This window comes from Hyperolius riggenbachi, chromosome 10, assembly GCF_040937935.1.
Source record: "Hyperolius riggenbachi isolate aHypRig1 chromosome 10, aHypRig1.pri, whole genome shotgun sequence".
Taxonomy (NCBI): domain Eukaryota; kingdom Metazoa; phylum Chordata; class Amphibia; order Anura; family Hyperoliidae; genus Hyperolius; species Hyperolius riggenbachi.
The window spans coordinates 195988351-196003541 of NC_090655.1; the positions used below are offsets into that span (position 1 = coordinate 195988351).

At 43.2% G+C, this 15191-nt stretch overlaps 1 protein-coding gene across 2 annotated transcripts in view; it reads left to right on the forward strand.

Moving 5' to 3' along the window:
* The window catches only part of KDM2A (lysine demethylase 2A), a 142151-nt gene extending 129954 nt beyond the window's left edge, over positions 1–12197 (forward strand). For both annotated transcript variants that reach the window (XM_068255551.1, XM_068255552.1), the window contains 2 exons: positions 3966–4181; positions 10770–12197. In XM_068255551.1, the coding sequence (XP_068111652.1) occupies positions 3966–4181; positions 10770–10951 (398 nt within the window). In that variant the 3' untranslated portion in view covers positions 10952–12197. The remainder of the gene's footprint in view (positions 1–3965; positions 4182–10769) is intronic.
* Positions 12198–15191: the final 2994 nt, after the last annotated feature.

Below are 15191 nucleotides of genomic sequence, written 5' to 3' on the forward strand. Positions count from 1 at the left end.
AGGACAGCCAGGCACCTGGTATTTCTTAAAAGGAAATAAATATGGCAGTCTCCATATTCTCACTTCAGTTGTCCTTTAGATCAGCGTTTTTCAACCGCTGTGCCGCGGCACACTAGTGTGCCGCGGGATGTTTCCTGGTGTGCCGTAGTACAGGTCTGGCCTCTCGCCAGACCTGTTCCTTCTGTAGGGCGCAGGAGGGGGGAAGCAGCGCTAGGAGGGGCAGTGGAGGCAGCGGTGGGGAGGGGGGAATATTCCCCCCCCCCCCCCTCACCTGGGACCCCTCCTTCTGCCTCTCTCCTCCTCCATTTAGCGGTGGCAAGTGCGGGCTCGGCGGCGGGGAGGCATGCGGAGAATTACTCACCACTTCCACGTTCCAAGCGCCGGCAGCGTCATGTCGTCACAGATCTCCGCCTTCAATGCCGCCCACTGTGCTTCCTGATTAGTGGAAGCACAGTGGGCGGCATTGAAGGCGGAGATCTGTGACGACATGACGCTGCCGGCGCTTGGAACGTGGCGTGGTGAGTAATTCTGCGCATGCCTCCCCGCCGCCGAGCCCGCACTTGCCACTGCTAAATGGAGGGAGAGAGAGGCAGAAGGAGGGGTCCCAGGTGAGGGAGGGGTGGGATATTTCCCCCCCTCCCCACCGCTGCCTCCACTGCCCCTCCTAGCGCTGCTTCCCCCCCCCCCCCTCCTGGGCATCTATACTGGGGGCAACTGTACTAGCTATACTGGGGGCAACTAAACTAGCTATACTGGGGGCAACTAAACTAGCTACACTGGGGGCAACTAAACTACCTACACTGGGGGCAACTAAACTACCTACACTGGGGGCAACTAAACTACCTACACTGGGGGCAACTAAACTACCTACACTGGGGGCAACTAAACTACCTACACTGGGGGCAACTAAACTACCTACACTGGGGGCAACTAAACTAGCTATACTGGGGGCAACTATACTAGCTATACTGGGAACTTTACTGGCTATACTGGGGCACTACCCACCCATACTGGGCACTATACAGGGGCACTACCTATCCATACTGGGACTATACTAGCTATACTGGGGCACTATACTAGCTATACTGGGGCACTATACTAGCTATACTGGGACTATACTAGCTATACTGGGGCACTATACTAGCTATACTGGGGCAACTATGCTAGCTATGCAGCCGCCCCCCCCCCCCCCCCCCCCCAAATAGCCTGCTGCGCACGGCACTGTCCACCAGGTCGTGCAAACACCCGCGTGCGCCCCGCCGTTCCCCGGAGAAAAATATGGTCAGAAAGTGTTCCCCGGGCCGGAAAAGGTTGGGAACCACTGCTTTAGATGACTAGATCAAAATCCCAGAAGTTGGATTGACTTGATGCCATGCTCGATAAAAAAAATAAAAATAAAAGGACCACTTTTTTATATCAACTGTTTATATAAACTAATCCATACGGAAAAATGGACCTTTTCTTAACCTGTGCTGCGTATCAGTAGTACATTGTGTTAAATCTCACTGCAACACATTGGCCTCAATTCACTAAGCTTTATCAAACCCTTTATCGAACGTTTGATCATTTGCCTCATGGGTAAAATCTAATTTTGAATTCACTAAGGTGTTATAGATTTATCAAATGTTTTATAGATAAACATTCAATAAATCTATAACACCTTAGTGAGGTAAATTACCAAACGTTTGATAAAGTGTACGATAAAGCTTAGTGAATTGAGGCAATTGACTGTAAACCACCTCTTAATGTTGTTGGGAATTTTTTTTCCCCGCTATAGATGCGAAGCACACAAACCGCTTCACTATCCACTCTGAGTACCTGAAACACTTCACACTCTTCCCTGAGAGTGACAAAAATGTCTTGCACAATGAAAAGGGAGTTTGTATCACTCCCAAACCTCACTTAATGTATATCCGCTATGCCTCGGCAGTCCTTCTGCCAGAACCTTCATACATTAAGCCAAAACATTTTACTGCCAGGGTCATCAAAATGCGCATTCAGGGCTCTCACCATTCCACTGTCCTCAGTCTCTGCGGGTGTTTCCCAGTGTCTTTACTCTGGTGTCTGTGATGTAGCCAGCCTCCTAATGTCTCTCCAGCTCCCACTAGTCCAGTGCTCTGCCCTTTATAAATCTGCCGCCGTTGATTTTGAGTACGGTACAAGCATGTTCGCTATTTTTTTTTTTTTTAATGCGTTAAACTGTTGAGTGGTAGACTGATGCATGTAGGTGTCTGCAGAAGAGCCTGCAAGAGTGCTGGGGCCTCAGACACAATGTCGCTAGTAAGAGCAGCATAGCTAGTTAGAATAACTTCTGCAGCAGAACGACAGAGCTGAGCCAGGTAGGAACGAACCACCATTACTACAACAGTCACACAGGCACAACAGTTACTATTGACCTCTCCCACATGTAAATTAGCTGATCGGCCTCTCTGTCGCTAACTGCATAAGCGACGAGATGCCCACTGATTATAAAAAAACAGAGAAAGGAGCGCTCCGCAGTGTGTTAACTTTGAATAAATAAAAATGCGCAAAAAAAGACATACACTTACTAGATAAAATTGTAAGACGAGCATCTGGTTTGGCGTAAAACCCAGTAGACTAAGTCCCACAGAAGGAACAACCTGGAGACTGCAGTGGCCAGCAGCAGTGGGGGTCCAGATAGAATGGTGACCTGAGGTGTCCTAATGGGGTGGTTTTGTGCAGGAAACGTCAAGCCGTGTTTAGGCGTTTCCACGCCTTCGTTGGTCAACCTGAGTAGCAGAGGGGGGGTCACCATTCCATCTGCACCCCACTGCTGCTGGCCACTGCAGTCTCCAGGTTGTTCCTTCGGTGGGACTTGGTCTGCTGGGTTTTACGCCAAACCACATGCTTGTCTTACAATTTTATCTAGTAAGTGTATGTCTTTTTTTGCGCATTTTTATTTTTTAAAAGGTAACACACTACGGAGAGCTCCTTTCTCTGTCTTTTCTCTACCAGTACATTTACAGCCAAGTGCTGAGGAGATGCTGGAGTGTGTATACACCTGTAAGGTAGTCTACTGATTCTTGAGCTTCTGCAACGCAAGATTTCCCATCCTTTTTGCCCACTGATTATGTATGTAACATCATTTTTAATTTTTTTTTACTTTTTTATTCTTCTTCTTCGTACGTTCTAGGTTACTTTTAGCCTCAGGGTCTTTATAACTAAAATATAGTTGTAATGCACAGGCCAATTGACAGTTAAACTTAATTTAGCCATAATCATCTGCTTATTCAATAGCCGATACATTGTACCCTGGACAGCTTAGTGTGGACGAGGCAGTAGTGTGGCAGATACATACTGTGTGCGAATACTTTGGGGCCTATTACCACTAGTTCTGCATTGGTTTTCTTGGATCCTTATTTGAGGATGTGCTTATTTAGGGCCTGTTTCCACTACACGCGAATTCTGGATGCGGAAAACTGACTCTAATGAATGCCTATGGGCCTGTTTACATTAAACGCTATTTTTCTGATGCAGATTTCTGCATCACGCATCTGTTTCCCATGCGATGAAAAAGTTAGTGGAAATGGGCCCATAGGCATTTATTGGAGTTCGTTTTTCTGCATCCAGAGAAATCTGCAACATGCCATCCATAATTTTTCTGCATCAGAAAAATTGCGTTTAGTGGAAACAGGTCCATGATAGGCATCCATTAGTCAGTTTTTCTGCATCCAGATTCCGGGTGTAGTGGAAACAGGTAAGGCGGCGGATGCTCTGCAGCGGTTGTGGTGTGCCGTTCTTTTGAGAGTTGGGGTTTACTGGTTGTAGCTGGAGCCGGCCCTGGAGCCATAGCGGACCCTGTAGGATTTGTAAAGATTGTCATCAGTGAAAACCTAGCAGTAGAATATTTTAACTGTACTAATGGCATGCAGGCTTTGGGAAAAAATACTGTAAATTTTTCAGTTCGGTCTGTCATCCGTAACTACTTCTGTTGTCATCTGTAGGGCACGATTCTCGCAGCAAGCTCCGGCTTTTAACTGATCTACGGCTCTCTGGCTTGGACATCTCTGACGTCACACTGCGATTGATAATGCGACACTGTCCACACCTGTCTAAGTTGGACCTCAGCCATTGCCCCCTAATGTCTGACCAGTCTGTTAACCTGCTGACTGCTGTGGGTTCTTCCACACGGAATTCTCTTACACACATCCATCTAGCAGGTAAGGGTCACTTATTTACATGGCTTTATGCTATTCCTTTTTCTTTTAGGTAACCATATATAAATTACACAATTAACGTTAGCAGCTGTGCAGAAAAGTCCCACGTTTGTGTCAGATACTACTTGTAAATGGTCAGTGAATTGATAATTTCCAGTCAATGTTATACAGGTCCTTCTAAAAAAATTAGCATATTGTGATAAAGTTCATTATTTTCTGTAATGTACTGATAAACATTAGACTCATTTATTTTAGATTCATTACACACAACTGAAGTAGTTCAAGCCTTTTATTGTTTTAATATTGATGATTTTGGCATACAGCTCATGAAAACCCAAAATTCCTATCTCAAAAAAATAGCAGATTTCATCCGACCAATAAAAGAAAAGTGTTTTTAAAACAAAAAAAGTCAACCTTCAAATAATGATGTTCAGTTATGCACTCAATACTTGGTCGGGAACCCTTTTGCAGAAATGACTGCATTACACACAACTGAAGTAGTTCGAGCCTTTTAGAAAATGGAGGGCGCTTGTGAAGGTACTACTATGAGTGTACTGATTCACCCGCTGCAGACTAGTTAAATATGGGGACCCACTCTCCTCATATAAACTGATAAATCAATAGTAAACAAAAAACCAGTTGCGCTGGGCCTAAAAAATGTTGTCTAACAATTTCACCAATAATGGGTACAACAATTTTTAGGCCCAGAGCAACTGTTTTTTTGTTTACTATTAGTTCAAGCCTTTTATTGTTTTAATATTGATGATTTTGGCATACATGAAAACCCAAAATTCCTATCAAAAAATTAGCATATCATGAAAAGGTTCTCTAAACAAGCTATTAACCTAATCATCTGAATCAACTAACTCTAAACGCCTGCAAAAGATTCCTGAGGCTTTTAAAAACTCCCAGGCTGGTTCATTACTCAGAACGGCAATCATGAGTAAGACTGCCGACCTGAGTGCTGTCCAGAAGGCCATCATTGACACCCTCAAGCAAGAGGGTAAGACACAGAAAGCTATTTCTGAACGAATAGGCGGTTCCCAGAGTGCTGTATCAAGGCACCTCAGTGGGAAGTCTGTGGGAAGGAAAAAGTGTGGCAGAAAACGCTGCACAACGAGAAGAGGTGACCGGACCCTGAAGAAGATTGTGGAGAAGGACCGATTCCAGACCTTGGGGGACCTGCGGAAGCAGTGAACTAATTCTGGAGTAGAAACATCCAGAGCCACCGTGTACAGGCGTGTGCAGGAAATGGGCTACAGGTGCCACATTCCCCAGGTCAGGCCACTTTTGAACCAGAAACAGTGGCAGAAGCGCCTGACCTGGGCTACAGAGAAGCAGCACTGGACTGTTTCTCAGTAGTCCAAAGTACTTTTTTCGGATGAAAGCAACTTTTGCATGTCATTCGGAAATCAAGGTGCCAGATTCTGGAGGAAGACTGGGGAGAAGAAAATGCCTGAAGTCCAGCGTCAAGTACCCACAGTCAGTGATGGTCTGGGGTGCCATGTCAGCTGCTGGTGTTGGTCCACTGTGTTTTATCAAGGGCAGGGTCAATGCAGCTAGCTATCAGGAGATTTTGGAGCACTTCATGCTTCCATCTGCTGAAAAGCTTTATGGAGATGATTTCATTTTTCAGCACGACCTGGCACCTGCTCACAGTGCCAAAACCACTGGTAAATGGTTTACTGACTATGGTATTACTGTGCTCAATTGGCCTGCCAACTCTCCTGACCTGAACCCCATAGAGAATCTGTGGGATATTGTGAAGAGAAAGCTGAGAGACGCAAGACCCAACACTCTGGATGAGCTTAAAGGAGAACTGTAGTGAGAGATATATGGAGGCTGCCTTATTTATTTCCTTTTAAGCAATACCAGTTACCTGGCTAACCTACAGATCCTCTGCCTCTAATACTTTTAGCCATAGCCCCTGAACAAGCATGCAGCAGATCAGGTGTTTCTGACATTTTTGTCAGATCTGACAAGATTAGTTGCGTGCTTGTTTCTGGTATGATTCACACTACTGCAGGCAAACAGCTCAGCAGGGCTGCTAGGCAACAGGTATTGCTTAAAAGGAAATCAATATGGCAGCCTCATATACCTCTCACTACAGTTCTCCTTTAAGGCCGCTATCGAAGCATCCTGGGCCTCCATAACACCTGAGCAGTGCCACAGACTGATTGCCTCCATGCCACGCAGCATTGAAGCAGTCATTTCTGCAAAAGGATTCCCGACCAAGTATTGAGTGCATAACTGAACATAATTATTTGAAGGTTGACTTTTTTTGTTTTAAAAACACTTTTCTTTTATTGGTCGGATGAAATATGCTATTTTTTTGAGATAGGAATTTTGGGTTTTCATGAGCTGTATGCCAAAATCATCAATATTAAAACAATAAAAGGCTTGAACTACTTCAGTTGTGTGTAATGAATCTAAAATAAATGAGTCTGTTTATCAGTACATTACAGAAAATAATGAACTTTATCACAATATGCTAATTTTTGAGAAGGACCTGTACAGCGTGGATTTGGACCAATCAAAATCGGCTTCTGCATGTGACTGGCCCAATTCCAAGATGCATCAAGTTAACAGAAGATTTGCTTCAACTCAAAATTATTATCTCATTAAACATCTTAGTTCTACATGTTTAAATCCGTTTGCATGTATCTAGGATGTCGGAGTGTAGTTTACCATCAATGTGGGCATATTAGAATGTGTTAATGTTCTGTGTTCATACTGTGAGTACCATATAAACCAATCTGTGCTTTTCATAAGTTAAAGCCTTCTTTCACCAAAGCAGTATGCATCTGTTTAATCAAGGCATTCTACAGTCTTGACTAAAGTATGACACATTAAAATGGAACTTCTGGCTTAACTTGCAATGCCATCTTGTTTTGCTACTTTTATTACCTGGATAGCTATCCTACTTGTTTTTTCACAAAGTGATGTCAGCTGTGTAAAAATCACAAGTCCGCATCCCTCAGAGTAAGTACAGCAGTTCTGGGAGATGACATTGCATGGCTGTTATATCATCAAGCTAATTCAAAAAGCTCTTCTTTAAAGGATACCACAACTGACATGTGGCATAATGAGATAGACATGGGTATGTACAGTGCCTAGCACACAAATAACTATGCTGTGTTCCTTTTTTTCTTTCTCTGCCTGAAAGAGGTAAATATCAGGTATGTAAGTGGCTGACTCAGTCCTGACTCAGACAGGAAGTGACTGCAGTGTGACCTTCACTGATAAGAAATTTCAACTATAAAACACTTTCCTAGAAGAAAATGGCTTCTGAGAGCAAGAAAGAGATAAAAAAGGGGGAAATTCTTATCAGTGAGGGTCACACTGTAGTCACTTCCTGTCTGAGTCAGGACTGAGTCAGCCACTTACATACCTGACATTTACCTCTTTCAGGCAGAGAAAGAAAAAAAGGAACACAGCATAGTTATTTGTGTGCTAGGCACTGTACATACCCATGTCTATCTCATTATGCCACATGTCAGTTGTGGTATCCTTTAAGGCAAATGATCTCTCCTCTGCTTTACCTGCTCCTCATCTCTGCAGTCACTGGTTCCTTCACAGAAAAGCTTTGATCTGTCTTTTATACCACATTTAGTGATGCGAGACCAATCTGGAGCACATAAAGAGGAGTAACCACATATCCTAGTGCCACATAGGAAAACTTTGATTCCCCCCCCAAAGTTCACAACCCTTCCGTTGCTTCCTCCTAGTGATGTTACAACATGGAGGCTCATCTTGCAAGGGTCATATAAAAACAAATGTGACGTAGCCACAAAGACCGCTGATCTGGAGGATGGACCTTTGTGTCGAAGGGAGGGAAGGTTAGTAGATGGAGGGGGGGGGGGGGGGGGGGGGGAGTCTCCACAACAACAACAACTCTGAGCCCCTATGAAGTTGCAGAGGCTGCTCCCCTATAGTGATGCCTCAGGGTCTTCTACTGCAGCATGAAACTGATGAGCCTTCCAAAAAAAAAGGAAAATTGTGTGTATTAACCCTTTCAGTAACTTTATCCAACAGTTTGTCCCTAAAAGTTTTTCTGGTCTGGCTAATCTGTTGCAGCAGAGGGGAAGTTCGACTGTAGTTCTTGAAATGTTCAGCAAAGAGTTATTTCAAAAATGGAGAGCAGAGACTGGTGGAGACTGCCTACAGCCTCTGCTTATTGTAGATAGTCTAGCATGCATCTTGTAGGGAGCTCATTTATAGGCCTAATTTCATGATCACAAGACTAGCCTGAGGTATTTAGTGTTTTGCAGGAATGGAGATAGAAAAAATAGCTGATTAAAACTGTAAAGTAAAAAAAGTGCTGCTTTCTTTCTGATAACCTTTACAAAGTGTTATAGATCTGCTTCAAAGCCGGATATAGCACACTGATTTGACTAAAGCGAGCCTGAGACGGAATGAAAGGAAACTATTACTCATACCTGGGGCTTCCTCCAGCCCCCTTCAGGTTATCGCTGCCCTCCTCCGCCTCCTGGATGTTCTCATGTTGGCTCCAACCCCCTGTTCACGCTCCCGGAGCCAGGAGCGTTCCTGCGCAGTACTCGCGGTCACGGGAGCACGACGGGGAAGCGCGGACTGCACCTGCGCTGACTGGAGGACTTTTGGGGACCAGTTTCAGAAGATCGAGGTGTCGGATAAGGGGGAGCAAGGGAGAGAGAAGCCTGGACGGGGCTGAAGGAAGCCCCAGGTGTGTGTGTGTGTGTGTGTGAATTTTTTTTCCCCCCTCCCTGTCTCAGGTACAATTTTTAAAGAGGAACTCCAGTGAAAATAATGTAATAAAAAAAGTGCTTCATTTTTACAATAATTATGTATAAATGATTTAGTCAGTGTTTGCTCATTGTAAAATCTTTACTCTCCCCGATTTACATTCTGACATTTATTACTTGGTGACATTTTTACTGTGGGCAGGTTATGTAGCTGCTGCTAGCTGTTTGGGCTGTTAGAGACCGCTGTAAACAGCTAATTCCTGTCTGTGAACCTTGTTACATTGTAACAAACTGCCAAAAGTACCATGGTACTCAGAGCTTCTTGTGGGAGGGGTTTCAGCACAAAATCAGTCATACAGCGCCCCCTGATGGTCTGTTTGTGAAAAGCAATATATTTCTCATGTAAAAGGGGGTATCAGCTACTGATTGGGATAAAGTTCAATTCTTGGTTGGAGTTTCTCTTTAAGGCTGCATAGCAGATGCAACATCCTCACCACATGTTGCTAATGTATGGCTTTTAATACTTTTGTGCTACTTTATACTTTTCCTAGTTGGTTGAATAGACTGGCTCCACTAGGTTCCCCCAGTGGGCTAGCCTTTCTCTCTGAGTAGCTGTATATGTTCTGCACCCCTGTGAACGCCCACCCGCTGGACAATAATTAAACATTACTCCCTTACACCACTCAACCAATGAGATCACTTCACCTTTGATCACTCTGGTAACTTCCTTGCCACCTCTACAGTCTTTCTTTGTATGCTGACCAATTTGGGAGTTGCATTATCAGGCATTTTGAGTGATGTCTTGCTGCAAGACGCTGCAGATTGACAATTCATGTGGTAAACATTTCCCTTCCTTGTTGCATCTGAGGACTTGAACGTGGGTCTGCAGTGAGCTTGTCTAAAGAAGACTATGCTTTAGTTATTTGTGCGTTTTGTATGTTTGCTTTTACACACTGTGCCCACCGTATGGGGTCCATCTCCTGTAGACCAGACGAGGGGGGGGGGGTGGGGGTTAATGAACCATTTTTCATATTAGAAAAAACTAAAATTCTTTTTCATTTTAAACCTAAATTAATTCTGGGCGGAGTCAATTATTTTAGGAACCTATTGAACACATACAGCACTATTGCCCCTCAGAAATGTGTACTGAAAAGCAAGTGCCCCCCATTTTTTATTTTTATTTTTTTTTTACCAGAATGTCAGGCTTTTAGACAGTTCGTTTCTGTACCTCCTTCACAATATCTTCAGCACCAACAACTTTAATAGAGGACTCAGAGAAGGCCCTCATTCCTGTAAGAAGCTGATTGATCTCTAGGTGGTTCAGTACCTGGATGGTTTTCCTGGCAGAATCCGAATGTGCCTGAAATACCCATCCAGAACAAACAAGGACGATTTGGACTCCAAAATACAATACTTGTCATAGACCTCTGATTTGCATCTTTTGTTCAGGGTCTACGGCTTAAACAATTAGAGGCAGAGCGTCAGCAGGACAGCCAGGCAATGTGTATAATTTAAAAGGAAATAAATGTGTCAACCTCAAATTGAATGCAGCTTGGAATTAGGGCAGTCAAAACTAACAGGAAGTTTTTGACTAGCCCAGTTTCCAGATGGATACAATTTGCATACAAATACCATTTGCATCTCTCTGACCATCTGTACTCAGGAGACTACAGTAGTAATGTCACACTGCAGCTTTCATAGGTGATCCCCATTTGCTCTTGTATGCAGGCCACTGTGTCGATGCCGCTCGCCCACCCATTTTATCAGGCAGTACTAAAGTATCAGTTAGGCAGTGCTATAATTTAATCAAGAATAATATGTATTCCCTGACCTGTCATTCTTTTTAATTTGCATTTTTCTTTGGCAGGTTGCAAAGGGGTAACAGATGAATCTCTTCTATATCTCCGGCGAGCCTCTAGCTTGGTACTAATTGACCTCCGTGGTTGCAAGCTAGTGTCACGTGGAGCATGCCAAGGATTTATTTCGGACCTGTCTGTGAGCACCTTGTACTGCCTTTCAGACGACAAGCTCATCCAAAGGATTACTTAGAACAGAAGAGGTATCCACTGCAGGTGTGGTGTGTCGGAAGAGGCCGCGGTCCAGGGGGACGCACACTGTCAATCACTCCTCCTTCTGGCCGGTTTTCTCTGGCTACCTTGCCTTCCTGATCCAACTCACACAAGGAGCAATAATTGGCGTCTGTAGATCCTGCTCCATCTCTTTCTGAGGCGAGGAGCAGTCACCTGGTGCAAGGAAGTGGGCTAAATCTGAAACGGGTATTTAAACAGCTACGGCAGGCCCCAGTGCCCTGGGCACCTCTTAGGGCTGAAACATTGAAACCTCTTAAGACTGGAACTTCATAGTCACAGAGCAGAGAACTTTTTTTCTTGCTCCTTTTTTTCCAAAATTGGTTTCTCCGCCAGGCTGGTTAATGGAGAGATTAATAAGGAATGAGCGGGCAGCTCATAGAGTGTTTGGTTTTTTTGTTTTGGTTTTATTTTTTTTTCCCTCCCACCATCCCTTTAAGCTTAGAACACCACATGCATATTTTCATTTTTAATGTCTTGCCCTCGGTTTAGCATTAAAAAATGTGTGTTCAATTAAAGGACACCTGTTCTTTAATATAATATAAAGAGCCGTTCCAAAAAGGAATTGATAAATTATTCTGAGGAGATCAAGTCATAGTCCTGCCATAACATGCATAACCAAAGTGAATTGGACTTTGCTATAATGGAGCTCGGGCTTGTCACACATCCACAAGCTACTGCAATCTCTATCTCTGAGGGAAAAAAAGCTATCGTGCAGCCTCCTCCATAGGAACATGTGATCTGACACAAAAGACAGGTGTCCTTTAAACTCATTGGTGGGAAGTCTGGGGGGCTGTATGTATGTGTACAGAAGAGGGGCGGGTTGCTTCCTGAGAAATAGTAAGAGTTATTATATTTTTTTTATGTTTAACTTAAGTTGGGTTTGTTGCTTTGTTTTGTCTGTTGTACCCGTCCCCTCTCTCTGGAGAGCAAGTAGGTGCAGATGGGTATCCAGCAGTGCATTTGTTTTCCTCACACTGGGCAGCCATCTTTACATACAAAAACAAGATTCTATAAATATATACAATATACATAGTGCCACGGTTGTACACATAGGACTCGGGTGTGTACGTAGTGGCTACCCCTTTACCCTGGCCCAAAACTAGATTGTATAAAAAAAAGAGGCTGGATAATATTTTTCTCTGTGGGGATGCTCTTGCTTTCCCTTTGTTTCTTTTTGCAATAAAAACAAAAAGTTTATGATAAAACTTGTCTGTTTTGCTTCTTAATCAGTTGTGTTTAAGAAAAACAAAATGAAAAAGTGTGTGCGTGTATTAGAATCTCTCGTTATAGTGAAGAATGATATAGTAAACCTCTGGCTATAGTAGTAAACTTGGTTACCAGTTCCTAACCATGCGCCTGTGTGTATATACAATGCATGCCAAATCCTGACATAGTAAACTACTTGGCCAGGTCCTTTGGAGTTTAGTGTGTGTGTGTGTGTGTGTGTGTGTGTGTGTGTGTGTGTGTGTGTGTGTGTGTGTGTGTGTGTGTGTGTGTGTGTGTGTTATATGCAAAAGTTTGGGAATCCCTATGTTTGCATAATTTACTCCTGTCCTCAATAAGAGATAAGTGGTATGTATTTCATTTTCTTTAGAACATCTGTGTGCTGCTGAGGTGTTTTTTGAACAAAGATTTCTAGTGAAGCGGTATTTACTTGAATGAAATTAAGTCAAATGTGAGAAACTAGCTGTGCAAAAATTTGGGTAGCTTTGTATTTTTTTTTTTTTTATTTTGAACTTTTTTTTTTATTAGAATTTTTCAAAAACACATTCGTGATAAGAATAAACAGCATGACAGACAACATATCTTTAAGCAAAGAGCAGATCTACATTATAGGACGGTGCAGATGTAATTTTTTTTCTTCAACAAGAAAGGTTTATTGAACAACTAAATGAAATAAATACAAATGTGCCAATATACAATGTACATAAATCCAATGAGAGCAATACGATACAGACCATGTAGGAGAATACAGAGTGGGAAAATATATAGGGGGACTTCCATTCCCTACGAGAGCTTTTGCTGCATTACAGAATTGTACAAAAAAAAAAAAAATCTGTTTAGTGAGTGAAGTGGCTCTGTTGCTGAATAATGCTGTCCAAGGATCTGGGATTACCTGGATCTCTATCACACTTGTGGCCAGCTGGAAACATTCTGCCCTAAACTTCTGGTCAGGGGACAGAACCACCAGCAATGTGCCTTGACCCCAATTACACCACACCAGCTAAAATATCTATATTATTTTATTCCCCCTTCTCTGACACTGGACAACAGAGGAATGGGACTTTTTCCTCAGCGTAGCTAAATCTTCTAGAAACAAACTGCACAAAGTCTCTCCTGCCATTTGGACATTGCCGGGGTAACTGCCTCCAGTTCTGATACCATATTTCAGAACACAGAAGATATAGTATCTGGTTTATAAGTGTAAATATAGAATTCTGACACCACAGGGATTGTATTGAAGTCATTTTCTTCTATGTGACCTTGCAATAAATTTCTGACCTGGAGATAACTAGAAATCCTGGGACTGAAAGTTGGGTTTATCCTTCACTTGAGACCAGGAAAGAGACTAGCCATCATACATAAGATCCCTCACGTTAATAAAACCTTGACACAGAGTGCTCCCAACTGAGATCAAATCCTGGAGGAAAGGCCCATTGAGGAATATGGACTCCCCTAGAGATTTCGGGTTGAACAGGCCCAGACTCTTCTGCAGAGTTTTCCATATGGACATACAGTTGTGTTCAAAATTATTCAATGCCCACTGAAATTGATGTTTTGGCCAGTTTGACATTGATTTTAATCATTTCAGTCATCTTGTTTACAGTTAAATCAAGGAGGCACTTGTAAGTCAGACAAATATAACATAACATTTATAATGAAATAACCACAAATGTCTTTTCTGTGCTCACATCATTATCAGTTTTATTCAACCCCCAAGTGCCATTCATTCATTAGCACTTAGTACAACATCCTTTTCCAGTTATAACTGCTTTTCAACGTGAAGCATAGCTTGACACAAGTGTCTTGCAGCGATCTATGGGTATCTTGGCACATTCTTCATGGGCAAAAGCCTCCAGTTCAGTCACATTCTTAGGCTTGCGCGCTGCAACTGCTTTCTTTAAGTCCCACCAGAGGTTCTCAATCGGATTTAAGTCTGGTGACTGCGATGGCCACTCCAAAATGTTCCAGCTTTTAATCTGCAACTATGCTCTAGTGGACTTGGAGGTATGCTTGGGATCATTGTCCTGTTGAAAGGTCCAACGTCTCCCAAGTCTCAGGTTTGTGACGAACCGTATCACACTTTCATCCAATATCTCCTGGTACTGAAGAGAATTCATTATACCTTGTACACGCTGAAGCTTCCCTGTACCTGCAGAAGCAAAACAGCCCCAAAGCATGATGGACCCTACCCCCCCCCCCCCCCCCCCCCCGCCATGCTTCACAGTAGGCAAGGTGTTCTTTTCTTCATAGGCCTTATTCTTCCTCCTCCAAACATAGCATTGATCCATGGGCCCAAACAGTTCTAATTTTGTTTCATCAGTCCACAAAGCACTACCACAAAAGTTTTGGGATAGTGTTCTGTGGACTCATGAAACAAAAATACTGTGAAGCATGGCGGGGCGTCAATCATGCTTTGGGACTGTTTTGCTTCTGCAGGTACAGGGAAACTTCAGCGTGTGCAAGGTACCATAAATTCTTTTTAGTACCAGGAGATATTGGAAGAAAATGTGATGCAGTCCGTCACAAACCTGAGGCTTGGGAGACGTTGGACCTTTCAAAAGGACAATGATCCCAAGCATACCTCCAAGTCCACTAGAGCATGATTGCAGATTAAAGGCTGGAACATTTTGGAGTGGCCATCGCAGTCACTAGACTTAAATCAGATTGAGAACCTCTGGTGGGACTTAAAGAAAGTAGTTGCAGCGCGCAAGCCTAAGAATGTGACTGAACTGGAGGCTTTTGCCCATGAAGAATGGGCTAAGATACCCATAGATTGCTGCAAGACACTTGTGTGAAGGTATGCTTCACGTTTAAAAGCAGTTATAACTGGAAAAGGATGTTGTACTAAGTACTAACAATGAATGTCATTTGGGGGTTGAATAAAACTGATAATGTGAGCACAGAAAAGACAGTTGTGGTTATTTCATTATAAATTTTATGTTATATTTGTCTGACTTACAAGTGCCTCTTTGATT